Source organism: Lissotriton helveticus, chromosome 3_2 (assembly GCF_964261635.1).
Source record: "Lissotriton helveticus chromosome 3_2, aLisHel1.1, whole genome shotgun sequence".
NCBI classification, from domain to species: Eukaryota; Metazoa; Chordata; class Amphibia; order Caudata; family Salamandridae; genus Lissotriton; species Lissotriton helveticus.
The window spans coordinates 21,811,727-21,833,149 of NC_136062.1; the positions used below are offsets into that span (position 1 = coordinate 21,811,727).

General features: G+C 45.6%; 1 protein-coding gene across 1 annotated transcript in view; it reads left to right on the forward strand.

Annotated features, from left to right (window-relative positions):
* Nucleotides 1–21,423, forward strand: part of USP8 (ubiquitin specific peptidase 8) — a 627,337-nt gene that overhangs the window by 138,425 nt on the left and 467,489 nt on the right. Inside the window, exon 5 of the mRNA XM_078684757.1 lies at nucleotides 3,543–3,591. Coding sequence (XP_078540883.1) covers nucleotides 3,543–3,591 — 49 coding nt within the window. The remainder of the gene's footprint in view (nucleotides 1–3,542; nucleotides 3,592–21,423) is intronic.

The following is a 21,423-nucleotide window of genomic DNA, read 5'->3' on the forward strand; positions in this document are numbered from 1 at the left end:
AGGGGGTCCCACAAGGACCACCAAGGCCCCAAAAAGTATTATTTTATTTTTTAAATCCCGGGATACGTGCAGGGTACGCGTACACTGCCGATCCCCAAAAAAACCATAACGGCACCACTCTGCAAATGCGCCCCCTGGCATGTTTGCAGAGGGGCAAATAATTCCCCTTGAATACTGGGGGTCCCTGGGGGCCAAGTAGCCCACCAGGAACCTCCAGTATGCGCTAGGGCGCTGCCTTGAAGAGACGTGTAAAAAAGCCACGCCCCTTTTTACACCTCTCTGCAACACAGCACCCTGGTACAAACTGTAGGTTCCTGGTGGGCTAGTTGGCCTCCAGGGACCCCCAGTATTCAAGGGGAATTAGTTCCCCCTCTGCAAATGCGCCAGGAGTTGTGTTGCAGAGTGGTGCAATCTGTCACCTCAAGCCCTGCCCCCTCCCTGAACCACTCTGCAAACGCGCCCCCTGGCGCATTTGCAGAGGGGGAAGTAATTTCCCTTGAATACTGGGGGTCCCTGGGGACCAACTAGCTCACCAGATACCTCCAGTAAGGCCATGGAGCTGCTTTGCAGAGTGTTGTAAAAAGGGACATGGCCTCATTACACCTCTCTGCAATGCAGCTCCCTGGCGCATACTGGAGGTTCCTGATGGGCTAGTTGGCCCCCAGGGACCCCCAATATGCAAGGGGAATTAGTTCCCCCTCTCTAAACGCGCCAGGGGGCTGCGTTGCAGAGAGGTGTAAAAAGGGGAGGGCCTCATTACACCTCTGTGCAACGCAGCCCCCGGCGCATACTGGAGGTTCCTAGTGGGCTAGTTGACCCCCAGTATTCAAGGGGAATTCGTTCTCCCTCTGCAAATGAGCCAGGGGGCTGCCTTGCAGAGACGTGTAAAGAGGCCACGCCCCTTTTTACACCTCTCTGCAACGCAGCCTCCTGGCACATACTGGAGGTTCCTGGTGGGCTAGTTGGCCTCCAGGGACCCCCATTATGCAAGGAGACTTAATCCCCCAACTTAGAACGCGCTACGGGGCGTGTTTCCACAGTGGTGAAGGTAGGGGGCGGGGCTTGAGGTGATATGTGTGCAAACATGACCTGTGGCGCGTTTTAAGTTGGGGAAATAATTCCTCTTCAATCATGAGGTTCCCTAGGGGCCAACTAGTCCAACAGGTACCTCCATTAAGCGCCACGGAGCTGCCTTGCAGCGTGTTATAAAAAGGGGGCGTGCCCTCTGAACACCTCTCTGCAACACAGCTCCCTTGCGCATGTATGTATATTTGTAAGTATGTATATATATCGGAACCACACATGCCTTTACTGGACGTCCATTACCGCGCATGCCTTTACAACGCAAATGTAAGTATTTCATAGTGGGAAGCCTTTTCATATATTTATAAATACATATATCTATATATATTTTACCTTATCGCCCCCACACTTTTAAACTCAACTACCACTAAACCCTAAATATACCCTTACCCCCAATGCCCCTACCCACCCTTAACACACCCTTGCCACACTAATAACCTTACCCATCCTAAACCCTAAAAATACCCTTCAACCCAAATACCATCACCCACCCTAAAAATATCCTTGCCATCCAAATAGCATTACCCACCCTATACCCTAAAAACATCCTTGTCACCCAAATGCCCTAACCCACCCTAACGCTAAAATCACCCTTGCCACCGAAATACCCCTACCCATACTAAACCCTAAAACACCCTTGCCACCCAAATACCTTTACCCGTCCTATACCCTAAAAATATCCTTGGCACCCAAATACCTTTACCCACCCTAAACCCTAAAAATACCCTTGCCACCTAATACACCCCTAAATCCTAAACGACCCTACCCTGATATATGTATAAATTACTATATTATATATACTATATATACACATACATTTACGTGGGTGCCCTGGAGCCCACCCAAGGCACCCACTCCATCCTTGAGCGCCTCGGGAAAGCCCTGCAGCCACAGCCCGGCTCCCGCTTGCAACGGGAGACGGCATTGTTCCCGCCTGCCGCGAACTATATTGTTATCTGTTTCTCTGCCCACTTTCGAGCAGGCAGGGAAACCAACTTAAACCATGGTCTTTATTTAAAGTGGTCACAATTTATAGCAATTTCTGGCCTCGGGTGGTGGGACCTCCGGGGTTGGAATTGACCCGGGAGTAGTGCCTCGCGGCCGGCTTCTCCATGTTGTACATAGGCTGGGTTGTGGGGGATGGGATCCCTGGGGTCAAAATCGGACTCTGTGGCCCCCCTCCACTTTTGATTTTGAAGCCTATGCCCAGGGCCAAAAGCAGTCCACGGAGGGGGCAGTGAGCTGCGCGTCCCTCCGACCTCAATTACATAATATTATAGGACCTGGCCCAGCTGGAGGGCTATTGAAAACAGGTGCAGGAAACCGCCCTTGTTTGTTTTTGGTTTTTAATTGTCCCGTGGATCCGTTGGATAATATATATTGTTTTAAAATGTTTGGCACCTGGTGGGGTCTTTGTCCACACTACCAGGCATAGGGCGTCGGGATATTCCCACCTTGTTCCCTTGTGGTTTGTTTTTGGGGACTGAGGCCGAGTCCTGAGTCCCAAGATGGCTGCCAACACTTCTTAGTTGAAGTGCTGACAGCCATTCAGATCTCACCATGAGATGTGTCAGATCCGCTGAGGATTATTGTAGGCAGATATACATAAATCTTTTTTCCTTAATCACTCCAAAACTACATAACGGATTTGTACCAAATTGCGAAAAGAGATCTTTCTCGAGCAAGATCGATCTTTTTGCCAAATTAGGTGTAATTCTGTTAAGTGGTTCCGGCTGTAGTCATGTTCAAAATCCCTATCAAATTGCATACGAAATTCGCTTTTTGGGACCCTCCTCCTTTATCTTGGCCCCATTTGACGAATCACCCCGAAACTTTCCAAACAGCAGCTGAAGTGAGTGGCAACCTAGTTTTGAAATTTTCTTGAAAATTTGTCAAATGGCGGCAAAGTTATTAGCAAAACAAAAAATGCTTTTGGCGGGCCTTGGGCACCCTCTCGAACTGACTCCATGTTCCTCCATGGGACCGATGGAGGAACTGGGAGACCCTGTGGCGAACAAATTCTCATTGGAATGACCTGCCTAGTGGCCAAAAGAGATGTAGCTCGTGTTTGAAAGTGGCCAACACCCCCCTCGCTCAAATGCTGGTGCAGGGGGGTAGATTGGTGTGCACAACAAGAGCCTGTCCACAGTGCCCGTGGCTGCCCTTGTAAACATGAAAAGGTGTGGCGGAATTGGTGTTCTTTATATGGTTTGTCAATGTAATGTATTTAATTCCACTTTCTGATATTGACATTTCCTTTGTATGTTTCTCAATGCACAACCCTTATTATCTATGATGTGGAATGTACTTGCTGTGTAATAAAGTTGGTTACCAAAAAAAAAGTTTTATAGTGCTACATGGTTGTTCGAGTTCTTCACATATATTTTCAAACTCCGTTTGGGATACTAGCGTATTTTCTTTACTCTAAATGCCTGATACCTATTTCCATATTATTATAGATAAATGGAGAGAAGAAGGATGTTATGGAGAAAAATGAGAAACTTATTGGTAAGTTATGTTAAAGTATATATTTCCTCTTTATTTTGAATGAGTTAGTGTTAGAAAATGTTGTTTAGTTTTGTAATGTAGTTGTAAGAGTTGCAGAAGTAAGCAATGTGTTCGATTGGAAAATTAACAAAATGCTTGCTGCCCTTCTACTTATCCTACCCACTTCTTCCGACCAATCAATGCATCTAAATGTAAAAATGTTTACCTATTGGTAGGTTCACAATATTGCAGAGAAATTTAGAAACTTCATCCACACTCTAGTCATACTTAAGCCTTTGTCTGATTTACTAAAGAATGTTCCTCTGTTACTTATGTAAAATATACAGTGAATTCAATGCTCAAGCAAATGTATGTGATTCAAGTGATTTTAACCACATTGGATGCTACAAGTTATCAGACAGGTAACATTTTTTTTTCTTTTTTCACCTACATTTGCAAAAGAGTGTGTATATATATATATATATATATATATGTGTGAGAAAAACGGGTAGGAGCACTCTCTGGGCAATTCAATAGATTTAATTATGCAGACGCTGGAGTTACACCAATAGGAGCAACAGCTGGACATTTTAAATCAATCACGCGATGTGTTACCGTGATTTAATTGCATTCAGGAAGACACTACGCCGAAACGTGTCTGCATAATTAAATCTATTGAATTGCCTACCTGATTTTCAATTTGTTGTGCAACTAAACGGGTCTCAACCCCGTTCACGGAAGCACCTGCTGTGTGTTCACCATCCTGAATGGAGTTGTAGAAATAAATATATATATATATCTATAATTAAAAAAAAAATAAATATATATATATATATATATGTATAAGCAAATGTCCCAATAGTGAGAGGAGCTCTGTAGCTGGTGCCGGCGGCGAGGTTCAGGACACCCTCGCAAAATACCTCTCAGCAAAATCGTTTCAATAAAGAAACACGCCGCACACTACTCCATAGGTTAAATTCTTGGGTTTATTTTCTGTAGGATCCCCACCTACGCGTTTCGGACAACAATCTGTCCCTGGTCACGGTACAAACATTAGTCCATCATCAGCGACTCAATGTATACTCACAGGCACTTAGCCCTCATTGATAATAAGGACACTCAGTCCACTACTAATATTATAAATATAGATGAAATTGGCGCTTTAAGATGTGAGCATACTCAGCCACATCATCAACAGTCCGTAAGGACTGCACCCAGCGTCATGGTCTTTCATCATTTAATTCAATTATTTGAGCATTATTTGTGTCGTGAAAATGCTGGGATCCGGCCTTTGCGGTGCATGATTTGGAATGAAACCAATCCATAAAACTACTGTGCCCACAATGCACCTTAATTGCCAAGTGGTGACTACAGGTATAAAAGGTGGAAAGTGATGATGGACTAATGTTTGTACCGTGACCAGGGACAGATTGTTGTCCGAAACGCGTAGGTGGGGATCCTACAGAAAATAAACCCAAGAATTTAACCTATGGAGTAGTGTGCGGCGTGTTTCTTTATTGAAACGATTTTGCTGAGAGATATATATATATATATATATATCTCAAGCTCGTTTTTGGTGAGCGAAACACGTCATGACGGGCACTATCCTGTTAGGGCTGACATCCTTTGTTCAATACGATATTTAATCATTTGAATTTTGTCAAGAAGTTTCTTTGAAAATAAACACACAAAGCTGTTTTCAAATAGAGGATTTGAATCCTTGTCTTTTTACTTATCTTTCACAAACTAAATGGAGGAGTAGCAACTCTCAAAACTGTTATATATATATATATATTCACGCTCCAAGGTTGTCCACCATGTGAGTAGCACGCGAGCAGCAGCTTTATTTATGTGTAGGTGAGGACGGGGATCCGCTTGTAGACGCCGCTCCGTAATGGATCTGCCCGACGCGTTTCGAAGCTCCATCTGCTTCTCTTCAGGGGCTTTAACGGAAGCGGTGTGCGCACCCGCTACACTTCTCCAATTATATAACTCGCCCGTCGATGGGAGGCTCCAGTGAGACTTCTGGGAAGTGTAGTACGGAAAGCACACAATCAAGTCCTGTATGGACTCCACAAGTGGGCCCGTCCTCGATTCCATGTACGGCTGCTACTTCACTGCCGTGACCCCCACGTTAACGGGGTGGTGCATACTCTGCGGCTGGACTGCCGCATATAGATATATATATATATATATATATTTATAAAAATCACCAAGGGTCCTTCATCTGCTCGCAGCGTTATCGCTCCTTCCGCCACAAAGGATTCACGAACCACCAAAACTGCAGGCAAGTCAAATTTTTATTGCTGTTTCCTGATTACGCGTTTCGGGAACCACTTGCCTTTGTTCACATAAACATAAACATAAACAGAGAGTAAGAAGCGCCATTATTTATAATGCTTTCACCACATGATAGAAACCACCACACTGGGTGTGGGCTTCCCACAGTAAGGCCAAGCCTCTCTAATACAATTAACCAACCAAAAAGCCAGTACTGTAGTCTCTATTTATGCAAGATCGCCTGCGCGCTCAGAATTAAACTAAGTGCGGGACAGTGACCAAGTTCACAGTTTAAATCAATTTTATTCAAATTATGAAGGGAATCAACAATTTAAAGGTTTGTTCAAAAATTCACCAAGATTCAAATACAAAGACAATACAGAGACAATTCTTCATAAAAATGACATTCTCGTAAAACAAAAACTAGCAAGTTGATCAACATTTCACATTCATTCTCTCACACACAGCACACACACACACTTGTATTTACAGTTTCCAATGTCACAAAACAAATTATATGTACACAAAGGATTAGAAATTCAAAAAGAACACCATAGATTACTGTATCAAGAAAACAAATCAAGTTTTTTTAAAATGTTTTGCAAGAATTATGTAAAAATTAAATGGTCTTATGGTGCAGTAGATTGGTCTACGCGTTTCGAACCCTTTCTTATAATTCAAGGGGTTCTCATCAGGACCTCATGGCTGGAAAGGAGAGAAAAGATAAGAACTGGGTCAGGAATTATAATTAAATTGGGGATCTGTTTAATGCTTCTAGCCACCTATGCACGCCTTCGCTTCCTACCTTGTGCGATCTCATGCTTGGATTTGGGAGCCCAGACGTTGATCGACTAAAAAACAAATGTTTGGAATCATAAGCCTACAGCCACATGTTGGAGCCATGCCTAGTCTAAATATCAATAAACCAACAACACCATGGTACTTACATACTCGACGCTGGGGACCTCACAGATTTTCTATTTGGGCAAAAAAGGAAAGCAAATGAGTGCTCCGGTGGGGGGAGGAAAAAGGATTGCGTTTTAACAGAATAACAGCATGTAGGCTTACTTGTCAGTGGCGTGATCGCCTGACTTCATGTTGTAAATGGCGGTGCTCGAATTAATCGATTTTTGGCCTATAGGTGGGGAAATGAAGCGTCCCATTAGTCCGTTGTATGCCGATGTTTAAGTTTGTTCTATCGAATAGGGTGTTGTCTCGTTAAAGAACGGACTTGCACATACCTTTGCTCCACGCTTTCCCTGCTCCTCTGTATTGCACACGGGTCGTCAGTATCCGTGTACGTTTGTGGACCGGTTCCACTGTTATGTCAGTTTCACACAAATCAACTTATCACGGATGCCAAAAGTCTATTGGAAAAAGTCGAAAAAGAAATAGGAGAATTCAAAGATTTTACCTTCAACCAAAAGAGCTCTCAATTTGAGAAAGATAAACGGAATTTCAACATAGATAAAGTCTATCCGTATTTACAAACGGACTTCTACTCGCGACCTGAATCACGAAGGCACGAAGGCATTTACAGGAATTTCAGGGGAGGTCATCTAACAATTATATAACATTCTCAGAAACATCTTCTTCAGGTAGCAGCAGTGAAAGTGACACTCCGGAACCCCGAAGGTTCAATAACAGGAGAGGATCTCAGCAAAACCATCAAACGCCTTTTTTAGGAAGAGGCCAGACAAAACCAAGAGGAAAAGTCCGTTTCAATCAGCAGCCATGGGAGATGTCCACCAGGAGACAAAATTACAAGAATTAAAACAATCTCCAATTGTAAATTTGTCCAATAAAATTCTCACACAAGATGAAACCAGAATTCTTAAAAAAGGTCTATCATTTGTCCCATCCAGGTTTACAGACTTTGTGAAATTAAAAATGGAAACTCTCGAATTCTGTAGAAATGTGCGGCTCAAAGCCTTCTTTCTAGAAAATTCTTTCGATACTACAATGGAGAACTCAGGATTAAAAAACAAATCAACATTTGTCCCAGCAAATAATAAAATTCCAAAGGAAATTATCACTTTCGAGAGGACCTTACTATCATCCATTTCGGAGATGGAACAAAAAAAGAAATGGACCAAATTCAACATCACTAAAAAGGAATCTATGGCATTGATTGATTTAAAAAAGGACACGTCAGTCATTTACAAGCAGGCGGACAAAGGAGGAGCGATTGTCCTTTGGGACAGGGCATTATATGTCACAGAAGTCAAACGCCAATTGGATGACAAGCGCTGCTATAGGAAAATTAACTGTGACCCCACTAATGAACTTAAAAATGTTCTACATGAGATTGTGGACGAAGGCTACGCCCAAGGTTTCTTGGGCAAAAAAGAGATGAACTACTTGAAAATAAAAAATCCAAGAACCCCCCTTTTTTATGTACTGCCTAAAGTACATAAGAATGAAAAAGAACCCCCCGGAAGACCGATTGTGTCGGGGTGCGAATCCCTGATGGAGCCAGCATCCAAATTTGTTGATTTCTTCTTGAAACCCTTTATAGTTGAGGTCCAATCATTTCTCAAAGATACCACGGATTTCATTAATAAGATCAGTCAGATAGATTTTGAGGCAAATAGTCACTTGCTAGTGACTATGGACGTGGTGTCATTATACACCAAAATACCCCAAGATGAAGGCATACATGTCCTTAAACTATTTCTAGACTCAAGACCCAGACCACATAAAATCCCCACGGACTTCATCCTAAAACTAGCAATGTTTGCACTTAAAAAAAACTATTTCAAGTTTGAGGATGATTTCTATTATCAAATAAGCGGAGTGGCGATGGGATGCCCGTTCGCCCCGGAACTGGCAGTATTGTTCATGTCAGTTTATGAAGAGACCTTCATATACAAAAACAATCCTTTCTCCCAATACATTGGGCATTGGTACAGATATATAGACGACGTTTTCTTCATGTGGACAAGACAGGAGGAAACACTTTAGGAATTTCATCTATGGCTTAACAACCGGATAGCAGAGATCCAATTTAGTCTGAATTATTCCAAAGAACGAATACCTTTTCTGGATGTGGAAGTGTACCCAGCTGATGGAGGTCTAATAACTACCTTATATAAAAAGGAGACAGATCGAAATACATCACTCGACTACAAAAGTAATCATCCGAAAAGCCTGAAGAACAATCTACTGTACGGACAGTACTTACGTATAAGACGTAATTGCCATTCCAAAGAGGAGTTTATGAACAATACAGCTAAACTGTCAGACAACCTTCTGGAGAGAGGCTACCCCAAAAAACTTCTCAAGAGATCACTTAAACGTGCCTGGTGGACACCACGGGAAACGTTATTGGAAAGAAAGAAAAAAAGAGAAACAGACAGAATAGTTTTTGTTTCCACTTATTGTCCCAATTCGAATCTTTTAAAAAAAGCGGTTGCAAAAAACTGGCATTTGATAAAGAATTTACACCCCACGTTCAATGCAAGACCGTTATTTGCATTTAAGAAAAATTGTTCCATTGGTAACCAGCTAGTACGGGCAGCACTCCCACAAAAAGATGTGTTGACAATCAGAAGCTATGTTGGACTTCCTCCAATCACAGGCCACAAAAAGTGCGGCACATGCGTTTGTTGTTCATCGACAGAAGAAGGCTCTGTGTTTATGTACAATAATATCTTCTGGAAACACAACGCCTTCACAAATTGTAAGTCACGCAATGTAGTATATGGGATCAAGTGTCCGTGCGACTTACTATACATTGGCAAAACAAACCAGGAAGTAAGGTCACGCATAACGCAGCACAAGTCAAGGATCGGAATGAAGGTACTAACAGCACCATTAGTCAACCATTGGCTAACAATGGAACACAAAGAAACAGATTTGAAATGGACCGTGATCCTGAAAGTGGATAAGGACTTAAGAGGTGGTGATTTAGACTTAAAATTACTGCAAAAAGAAGCGATGCTGATCTTGAAATTTAACACAGTTACCAAAGGTTTGAACGAAATGTCTGAACTACATAAACTGAACTGAACCAGAAATGCCATGACATTTCTCACACCGAGAGAACAGGTCCTGATGCTCGACTACTCCACCATTCTTTGGATGAATTAGTTGAATAACTGCCCTCTATGCTAAACACTTGACGAGGGGTACATGCCCAATATATCTTTAAATATTCTGTGGTGTGTGAAGATAATCCCAATAAGATCACGACCCACTGCCTCTGACAGTGGTCACATGTCATAATAGGAACCGCAAAATACCATAATTGCCGAACTATTCCAATCAGTTTGTTCACTAATATTCCCACGGAGATACAAGATATCTGTCACCCAGAATGGGTAGAACAAACACATTGGTACCAATAAGCTACATGAATAGATGGAGGCTCCGCAGGACCACAGACGAAACACGCAAACATTGCAGCGTTTTTCGACGGGCGGCAAGACTACAATTCCCAGCGACCCGGCAGATGCGGAAGTGAAACTGACATAACAGTGGAACCGGTTCACAAACGTACACGGATACTGACGACCCGTGTGCAATACAGAGGAGCAGGGAAAGCGTGGAGCAAAGGTATGTGCAAGTCCGTTCTTTAACGAGACAACACCCTATTCGATAGAACAAACTTAAACATCGGCATACAACGGACTAATGGGACGCTTCATTTCCCCACCTATAGGCCAAAAATCGATTAATTCGAGCACCGCCATTTACAACATGAAGTCAGGCGATCACGCCACTGACAAGTAAGCCTACATGCTGTTATTCTGTTAAAACGCAATCCTTTTTCCTCCCCGCACCTGAGCACTCATTTGCTTTCCTTTTTTGCCCAAATAGCAAATCTGTGAGGTCCCCAGCGTCGAGTATGTAAGTACCATGGTGTTGTTGGTTTATTGATATTTAGACTAGGCATGGCTCCAACATGTGGCTGTAGGCTTATGATTCCAAACATTTGTTTTTTAGTCGATCAACGTCTGGGCTCCCAAATCCAAGCATGAGATCGCACAAGGTAGGAAGCGAAGGCGTGCGTAGGTGGCTAGAAGCATTAAACAGATCCCCAATTTAATTATAATTCCTGACCCAGTTCTTATCTTTTCTCGCCTTTCCAGCCATGAGGTCCTGATGAGAACCCCTTGAATTATAAGAAAGGGTTCGAAACGCGTAGACCAATCTACTGCACCATAAGACCATTTAATTTTTACATAATTCTTGCAAAAATTTAAAAAACAACTTGATTTGTTTTCTTGATACAGTAATCTATGGTGTTCTTTTTGAATTTCTAATTCTTTGTGTACATATAATTTGTTTTGTGACATTGGAAACTGTAAATACAAGTGTGTGTGTGTGCTGTGTGTGAGAGAATGAATGTGAAATGTTGATCAACTTGCTAGTTTTTGTTTTATGAGAATGTCATTTTTATGAAGAATTGTCTCTGTATTGTCTTTGTATTTGAATCTTGGTGAATTTTTGAACAAACCTTTAAATTGTTGATTCCCTTCATAATTTGAATCAAATTGATTTAAACTGTGAACTTGGTCACTGTCCCGCACTTAGTTTAATTCTGAGCGCGCAGGCGATCTTGCATAAATAGAGACTACAGTACTGGCTGTTTGGTTGGTTAATTTCACCACATGATAGAACACTATCGATAGAAAAAATATATACACATGTATTGAGGAACAAACAGTCTTTCTTTTTTGTCTTTTCTGTCTTTTTTTTCTGGTATTTCTTTTTCTTTTCAACTTTTCTTTCTTTGTCACGGTTGTGTCCATATAATATATATACTGTGATCCTCATATATTTCTTAGTCCATGCTTAGGTGATAGGTCCCAATAAATTATTTTGGGCCGTTCCAATACATTGTTTCACTCAATAATTCAATTGTCATCTAGGATACCGGATAGTATAAATATAATATAAATACACAGATAAGTATATAAATATATTAAAATATATTGATCAATTAATTATAGTTTGTGCAAAATATTGCCAATAAATTGTGTAATCTACCAAAATCTATGAATATGCACATCCTCCATAAAATGAATTTTGGTTTAAAACTCCCCACTTAATGCAAAGTGACAAGTATTGATCTTCTATAATTGTTTCTCATTTCTGCTTAAATGCTGTATTATTTACGACCACTCCTAGAACCTACTCCAACCCTCCTCCTCATCAATAAAGGACACCACAGTATCATCCATCCAAAAGAGCCTTAGATGCAACCAAAGTGTCAAGTGCATATTAAGGTGCAAATCAGTAATAATAGTAAAGTGCCAATGCCATAAGTCTTCTAACCATAAAAAATCCTAAAATATGTTAAAAACGTTCTCAATATATGGACCACAAGTAATAGAGTACAAACAAAACCGAATAAAATCCAATCCTGACTGCACCCACGTACTGCAGGCCGCTGCTCAGATAAATGACTATTCACAAACAGATACAGAAATGACATAGTAGATACCCGGGGGGCATTATTTAATTTATATTTATTTATATTCATATCTTTATATACATATATCTTTATATTACCTACTGGCGGTCATAAGTGGGGAGTTATAGTTAAGACCAAGTTTCCATAGGAACAGCTTTTTTGGATTTGCTTATAACTTTCGGGTTGTTTGATGAATCTTCATGAAATTTTCCAAACCACTTCTTTGTTCATATCAGCTCCTATGTTGAAAGTTTGGGGGTGATTCGTCAAGTGGGGGCCCAGATAAAAGGGGGATCCCAAAACGTGTTTTCTCCATGCAATTTCCATAGGAAACTTCAGATAAGGCCACAGGTCGAACGGGTGAATGGAATTACCCCAAATTTGGCAGGGAGAAGTGTCTTGGTCTAGAAAGCGCTTTTGTTTATTTGGTGTAAATCCGTTCAGTAGTTTTGGAGAAACATAGAAATTTATCGATATTTGGGAATTCTGCCATCTGATTGGCTGGGGCGTTACGAGCACAAGCTTGCTGCTTATTGTTTGCGAGCGCTGCAAGCGTTTGCAACTAGGAGGTGTTGCCCACCATTTTGTGATTTCGTTGAAACCAGTAAGGGGACAAAAGGGCGAAAAGAGTAGGAAAGAGGAGGATAGGAGCACTGTAACCTCTGTGGGGGAGGGCGAAGCGAAGTAGTCGCTTCTACCGGTCTGAAAGTGTGGTGTTGGTTAGAGTGAAATGGTGCTGAGATGAGATGCTGCTACACTCTGGTATGAAACCGAGAGCCTAAACCGTGAGCTCATTGCTGTAAAGTGATGTGCTCTGGTCTTTGTAGCATACGTGTGCAAGTAGTGTTAGTAGGCGTTTATACCATACAGGGAGTGGGAAGCGAACTACTGACCGCTACCATGCGTTTGTACTATAACGGAAGTGGGAAGCGAAGTATTCACGCCTACCGGTGTGAAGACTCGGGGATCAAACCGAGCTGATTGCTGTAAAGTGATGGGCTCTGGGTGCTGTAGCAGAGAAGGATAGGAACACTGTAACCTCTGTGGGGGAGTGCGAGGCGAAGTAGCCACTCTTACCGGTCTGAAAGTGCGGTGTAGGTCAGAGTTAAATGGTGCTGAGATGAGATGCTGCTACACTCTGGTATGAAACCGAGAGCCTAAACCGTGAGCTCATTGCTGTAAAGTGATGTGCTCTGGTCTTTGTAGCATATGTGTGCAAGTAGTGTTAGTAGGCGTTTATACCATACAGGGAGTGAGAAGCGAACTACTGACTGCTACCGTGCGTTTATACTATACCGGAAGTGGGAAGCGAAGTACTCATGCCTACCGGTGTGAAGATTCCGGGATCAAACCGTGCTGATTGCTGTAAAGTAATGGGCTCTGGGTGCTGTAGCATACTGACCGCTGTAGTATACCTGTGTAAGTAGTGTTAGTATGCGTTAATACTATACAGGGAGTGGGAAGTGAACTACTCACCCCTACTGGTCTGAAGACTCGGGGATTAAACCGTGAGCCTAAATCGTTAGCCCGTTGCTGTAAAGTGATGTTCTCTGGGCGGTGTAGCATACCTGTGGAAGTAGTGTTAGTTTGCGTTTATACAATACAGGGAGTGGGAAGTAAACTACTCACCCCTACCGGTCTCAAGACTCGTAGATGAAACCATGAGCTCATTGCTGTAAGGTGATGTGCTCTGTGTAGTATTCCAATGTAAGTCATAGTAGAATGTTAGTATGTCATTCTACTAGAATGTAAGTATGTAATGTTAGAATGTAGGGCTGTCGTGAGGGGAACCTTTGGGAGTTTGTACACGGTGCTGGAGAAGACTGTTGCGTTGCTGTCTGCTCCTGTTAGTGGCTGTTTAAGCTGTCTTGTTTTCCTGCAATAAATCTACTTATCGGATCCACTGCTGTCTGCCTCTTCACTACATACAATTGGCGACGAGCGGGAGAAGGCAAAAAGAAGGCAGCACTCACCAATATTTCGAGGTTGCTTGCGTTGTGCTGAAGACCCTTTTTCTTCGTGAAGCTTTTTCTACTCATCCCAGGGTCATCGGCTCATTGAACTATGTCATCCGACCTCTGGTAGGATTTATATTTTTTATTTTGGGCTTCCTCTGCCTCTTCACTACACACTCGTCGCTGTACTACACATGTGCAATTAGTGCTAGTACGCGTTTATACTAATTCTGTAGTTATGCAGTAACCAATGCATCATGGTCCTTGGGAGCGCCACCTCCCAGGCGCAGCTCATACAATGTCCCGGGGTGTGCATCTGCGGGACATTTATGTTCGAGGCATGTGGGCTGCTGAATTCATATCTATAGCATAGATCGCCGCCTAGTGTTGGGTCCGGATGATTGCACATTGTTGTCCTGGAAGAGTCTTCGAAGTATCACGAGATAGGTGGCTCCTCCCCTGGACTACAGTGCGCATGGGCATCGACTCCATCCTTAGATTGTTTTTTTCCGCCATTGGGTTCAGATGTGATTTCGTTAACTCCTGTTCGGAATCGATATAAAACTTTGTCGAGGCCAAAAGGCCTTCTTCGAACCGTCGGTATTGTTTGCGTTCGGTGCCCGACTTGCTCCCACACATCGAGTCGGATATCCGGGGGGTCGTGTGACTCTTCGGGGATCAAGGCCCAGTCGACGCAGCAAGACTTTCGACGGCATGGAACGGAGTCCGTTCAAGCACTGTCCCATGTGTGGATCCAAGTACCCACACATCGATGTCCACCCAGTCTGCAACAAATGCCTGTCGCCGGACCACGACGAGGCCAACTGTATGGCCTGTTCCAGGTTTCGTTCGAAGAAAACGATCAAGCTTCGGCACGCGGCGCGACTCGAGGCCTGGCGATCGGCTCCAGCACCGGTGGACATCTTCGACGACGCAGAAGCGGACGAGCAAGAGGTTCAACTGCAAATTTCACCTCCATCGGTGGTCGTCGAGTCCGACTACGAGGCGGACGCAGGCGGCCAAGATGTAGAGGAAGTCGTCGACGAGGTAGGGGACGACGACGAGGCCTCTGGGGCCATGGAAGATAGCTCGGAGGAAGAGCTATACCCTGTTCGTACTCTTACAAAGGCTCAGGTCGAGGGATCGCCACATGGCCTTACCCAAGACCTTACACCAAGATCCACGGCCCGCCTTCCGGCCCGGCTACGGACACTTCAGCGGAGCCGCCATTGTCGAAATCGAGCCTGAAACTGAAACAAACGGTGTCGACAAAGACAAAGATGGCCGAGACGCCATCGAAACCGAAGGCGTCTGCTCCCCCAACAATGCCGTCGTCTTCGGAGACCTCACAGCTGAAGAAAGCTATCGACCCAGCCAAGGTGCCGAAAGTGGTCAAGGAGCCAAGCTCAAAAAAGGCCGCCGACTCGGTGTCGAGCAAGACAGTCGAGCCAAAATCCAAGAAGGCTGTCGAGACTGCATCGGACAGGGCCAGCGAGCGGAAAGCCAGAAGGCCTGTCGAGGCAAAGTCGGCCAAGGGCGCAGAGCCGAAGTCTGGGATCCCAACGCTGAAAGTCAAGGCTGCCGATCCGAAGCCGTGGGCGTCGACGTCTGCGGCCGCGGATGAAGATCATGGCGCACCGGTGAAGGATGCTCCTGCCCCTCGATCAGGGAAACAGAAGGCACCGACGCTCGGGTCTTCCCCTAGGGGCGGACCGAGGTCATCGGTCGGGTCGACGAAACCATCCGCTTCCTTTACGAAGCAGGTCTCGGACTCCCTCAAGCGAATTAAGGACAAGGCTTCTGCGTCGGAACCGAAGACACCTTCCGCCCCGAAGCAACCTGTCTCGACATAAAAAACTTCAACGCCGATCCTCTTCACGTTACCTCCTAAGGTGGCGCCGAAGGCCTTTGCACCACGGTCGGTGCCCAAAGACTCAGTGGTGTCGAAGTCAACTCACCTGGCTGGGAGTTTGAAGCATCGACCACCCTCTTTGGAGGAGCAGTCGGAGCATTTCATCGATGCCGACACCGGAAAGCTTACGCTTTACAAAAGGAAGATTACAGCATCGCAGCCTTTGGAGTCATTCACAATTCCTCTAAAGCGCAAGAAGCCTGCACCAGAAACACCAGTCTTGGTTGAGCCAATAGTTCCACAGACTCTAAGAGGTGCAACACCCTCACCCACTTATTCTGATGGAGAGGATGGAGGGGAGCAGGATGAGGATTACAATTTTCCTACCAACACAGAGCCTGATGAGCAGCAGGACTCGTGGGTGGAAGCAGGTGATCAAGGGGATCAGCATGCAGTCCTTGACCCTCAGGTGTACAACGTCAAGCCGTCTCCCACTGAGGATTCTGCGGCTTTTCATGCTTTGATTGAGAGGGCAGCTAACAACCATGATGTTGAAATGCATGCTGCCCCTGTGGAGGCTGACTTCCTTTTTGACACTTTCTCCACTGCAGAAAAAACTGTCAAGACTCTTCCCATGCTAAAAGGGGTCCTTAGGCATGCTGCGGACATTTTTAAAGAACCCACAAGGTCAAGGGTTGTTAACTCTAGAATTGAAAAGAAATACAGACCGGCGCCTGGCGATCCAACCTACATAAAGGGCCAGTTGCCATTGGACTCTTTGGTGGTCTCTAATGCCCGCAAACGGGCGAACTCGCAAACCACGGGTGAAGCTCCTCCCCCAGACAAAGAGTCAAAAGTGCTGGAGGCATCAGGGAAGAGAGTAGCAGCTCAGGCGGCCAACATCTGGCATATCTCAAACACGCAGGCACTATTGGCCAGATACGACAGGGCACACTATGACACCCTAGAGACCCTGTTGCAACACCTACCAGATCAGTTTAAGGAGGGAGCTGAGATGCTTGTCCAGGAGGGAAAGCTCATTTCCAACGCTGCTATAAAGTGTGCGCTAGACGTTGCGGACACAGCAGCAAGGGCAATCAACACTAGCGTGATGTTGAGGCGTCAGGCATTGCGCCGAATCTCCGGGTTCAAGCCAGAGATACAGACTACCATCCTCAACCAGCCAGTGAACCCAGACAGGTTATTTGGTCCAGAGGTGGATACCACCCTGGAAAAAATTAAAAAATATACTGAGACTGCCAAGTCCATGGGGGCTCTCCAGTCCCAACAGTTTTGAGGGAACACTTTTCGTCGCTCAGGCAATCGAGGTGTTAACGGAGGCCAAATGTCACAGCAGACACAGTTCACTAAAGGTGGGGCGCAATCCTCGTACACCAAGCAAAGTAGAGGAGGATACTGGGGAAACCGCTCCAAGGGCAGAGGCAGAGGCAACAACAGTTCCCGTTCCTCTGCCACCAACAAACAGTGACTCCCTGTCACTGCCCCCCGACCATCCAACACCTGTCGGGGGGAGACTCTAGCAGTTCCTGCCAGTATGGAAGTCCGTCACCACAGACAGGTGGGTCAGGAAACTTATCCAGTTCGGCTATTGTTTGGAGCTAACATCCACTCCAACCAACATACCCCCAAAACACCGTCCTATGTCAGCAGAGCATTTGCACTTATTGCAGCAGGAGGTTCTTGCGATGCTGCAAAAAGGCGCAATAGAGCTCGTGCCAGTGGGGGAAGAAGGCACAGGGGTGTATTCCCTGTACTTCTTAATCCCAAAGAAGGACGGGTCACTCCAACCTATTCTGGACCTACGGCCCCTGAACCAGTACATTCTCTCAGAACACTTCCACATGCTAACACTACAGCAGGTTCTTCCATTGCTAAACCAGGGAGACTTCCTCGCAACCTTAGACCTCAAGGATGCTTACTCTCACATCCCACTCCATCCTTCCCACAGGAAATACCTCCGGTTCACCATCCAAAACAGGCATTACCAATTCAAGGTCCTTCCTTTCGGAGTGACCACAGCCCCCAGAGTATTCACGAAATGTCTGGCGACAGTGGCGGCGCACCTCAGGAGACAGAACGTCCATGTCTACCCTTATCTGGACGACTGGCTAGTTCAAGCAAAGTCAGCCCAGCAGTGCGCAGCCGACATGTCCCACACCATTCACCTTCTTCACAGTCTGGGGTTTTCACTAAACTATCCAAAGTCGCACCTTCAGCCAGCCCATGTGCGGCAGTATTTGGGCGCGACGATAGACACCCTGGCGGCCACGGCTCAGCCAAACGCAGTGAGGATAGGCAACATCCAGTCGCTAATCCAAAAGTTCAGACCACAACACTCACTTCCTGCGAGAGTGTTCATGCAGTTGATAGGCATGATGGCCTCCTGCATCTTCATAGTCCCGCACGCACGGTTGCATATGCGTCCGCTCCAGGAATGCTTGGCACATCAGTGGACTCCGGCTCAAGGACAGTTGAAAGACCTAGTGTTGGTGACCGGTCGGGCATACAGCTCTCTGCATTGGTGGACTCCACACAACCTTTGCAAGGGCCGACCGTTCCAAGAGCCTGTGCCACAGATTATCCTGACGACGGACGCATCTCTCCAGGGGTGGGGAGCTCATGTGCTCCACTACACGGTGCAGGGACTATGGACAACGCAGCAAAGGAAGATGCACATCAACTACCTAGAACTGATGGCAATCTTCATGGCACTCAAGTCCTTCAAAGTACATCTGTGCAACAAAGTCGTGTTGATCCGGATGGACAACATGACAGCCATGTACTACATCCAAAAGCAGGGGGGTACACACTCTCCACAGTTGTCTCATCTGGCTCAGAGCATGTGGAAGTGGGCCATTCAGAGGAACATCTTCCTCATGGCGGAACACCTCCCGGGCAAGGACAATCAGATGGCGGATCTGCTCAGCAGGTACAGCCACCAGATGCACGAGTGGGAGTTACATCCCTCAATACTCCACCCGTACTTCCAGCAGTGGGGTCATCCAGAGATGGACCTGTTTGCCACGAGGGAAAACGCAAAATGCCCAAGCTTTGCCGCCAGGTTCCCTCAACCACAGTCGCAAGGCAATGCGATATGGATGAACTGGTCAGGCAGATTTGCGTACGCTTTTCCCCCAGCGCCTCTCATTCCGCTGGTGGCAAGAAAGCTCAAGCAACACTCGATGACGCTCATCCTGGTTGCTCCAACGTGGGCACGCCAACCATGGTACACCACGTTTCTAGAACTCTCCGTGGTGCCGCATCAAAGGCTGCGCCTCACACCCAGGGTCTTGACGCAGAACCATGGCGACATTCAGCATCCAGATCCGCAACAGCTCAATCTGGCGATCTGGCTCCTGAGGTCTTAGAGTTTGGCTACCTTAATCTGCCTCCTGAATGCATGGACATCATCCGGGAGGCAAGAAAGCCCACTACCCGAGCTTGCTATGCAGCAAAATGGAAGCGGTTTGTCATTTACTGTACAGAACACGATATCAACCCGCTAGATGCATCCATTCCTAATATCATCTGCTATTTGTTACATCTTTACAAATGCAATCTGGCATATGCTTCCATTCGGATACACTTATCCGCCATAGCGGCTTATCTTCAGAACAGGCAGCATCTCTCTGTCTTCAGAGTGCCTGCCATTAAAGCATTCCTAGAAGGGCTGAAGCGGGTCATCCCTCCTAGAACCCCGCCAGCTCCTGTGTGGAACCTCAATGTGGTCCTCACCAGATTGATGGGTCCCCTGTTTGAGCCTCTACATTCATGTGAGCTTCAGTTCTTGACATGGAAAGTGGCTTTTCTCATTGCCATCACGTCTCTACGATGCGTTAGTGAGCTACAGGCGCTCACAGTACAAGAGCCATTTATACAAATTCATTCTAACAGGGTGGTGCTGCGCACTAACCCTAAGTTTCTTCCTAAGGTGGTGTCGCAGTTTCCTGTTAATCAAACCATCGAACTGCCCGCATTCTATCCACACCCTGAAACGGTAGCAGAAAGAATGCTCCACACGCTTGATGTCAAAAGAGCGTTAATGTACTACATTGACAGAACGAAAGATTTTAGAAAAACACAACAGCTCTTTGTTGCCTTCTCGCCCCAGCACAAAGGCAACCCCATTTCCAAAGCAGGAATAGCCAGGTGGATCGTTAAGTGTATTCAGAGTTGCTATCACAAGGCTAAGCGCACTTTAACGGTCCCCCCTAGGGCCCACTCCACACGCAAGTTGGGGGCCTCCATGGCGTTCCTAGGTAATATTCCTTTGGAAGACATTTGTAGAGCGGCCACATGGTCTACACCACATACGTTTACTTAACACTACTGTGTGGATGTGCACTCCAAGCAGCAGGCAGCTGTAGGACAGGCTGTTCTTAAAACACTTTTTCAGACTTCTGCAACTGGCACGGGCGGCCGCCGTTAATGGGGGGACTGCTATGTATTCTATGCTATAGATATGAATTCAGCAGCCCACATGCCTCGAACTGAATATGCTACTTACCAGTATGCATCTGTTCTTGGCATGTAGGGCTGCTGACATTCATATCGCCCACCCTCCTCCCCGGCGCCCGTAGCGGTTGCAGACTTTTTCTTACATTTACTCTTAGGCATGGCCATCGCTTACACTATTACACTCCATCTTTGCCACAATGGCTAAAAACAATCTAAGGATGGAGTCGATGCCCATGCGCACTGTAGTCCAGGGGAGGAGCCACCAATCTCGTGATACTTCGAAGACTCTTCCAGGACACCAATGTGCAATCATCCGGACCCAACACTAGGCGGCGATCTATGCTATAGATATGAATGTCAGCAGCCCTACATGCCAAGAACAGATGCATACTGGTAAGTAGCATATTCAATTTGCTATTACAGGGCGGGTGCATGGCTTCCACCCTGTGATAGCAAATCCTTGTTTGCCTCCTTGAAGCGCGAGGGGGAAAACCTTGTATCGCTTTAATAGAGCGGATCAGTATGGTAAAAATGGGAAAAAATAAATCGGGTCGCACCTGTCATTTAAATGAGTCCCCTGGTGGGTAATGTTCCGTGGCCAATCCTATTATTATATTGCGGGGTCTCTGCAGGACTGGGGACCTTAATCTCACATGTAAATTAGGCGCAGGAGGGCAGAAAGCGTTTCGCAGGCTAGGGGATCGCCACCTGATGGTGAGAATGGGACAGAGAGGGAGTGGGTGGAAGGCAGAAGAGGAGGGAGAGTCAAAAGAACTCTGTTTACCTCCCGTCACCCGTGTGTCTAGGAAGCTGGGGTCCACGAGAAAGAGTACAGTCCAGCAAGTCCTTAAAATGAAACGGATATG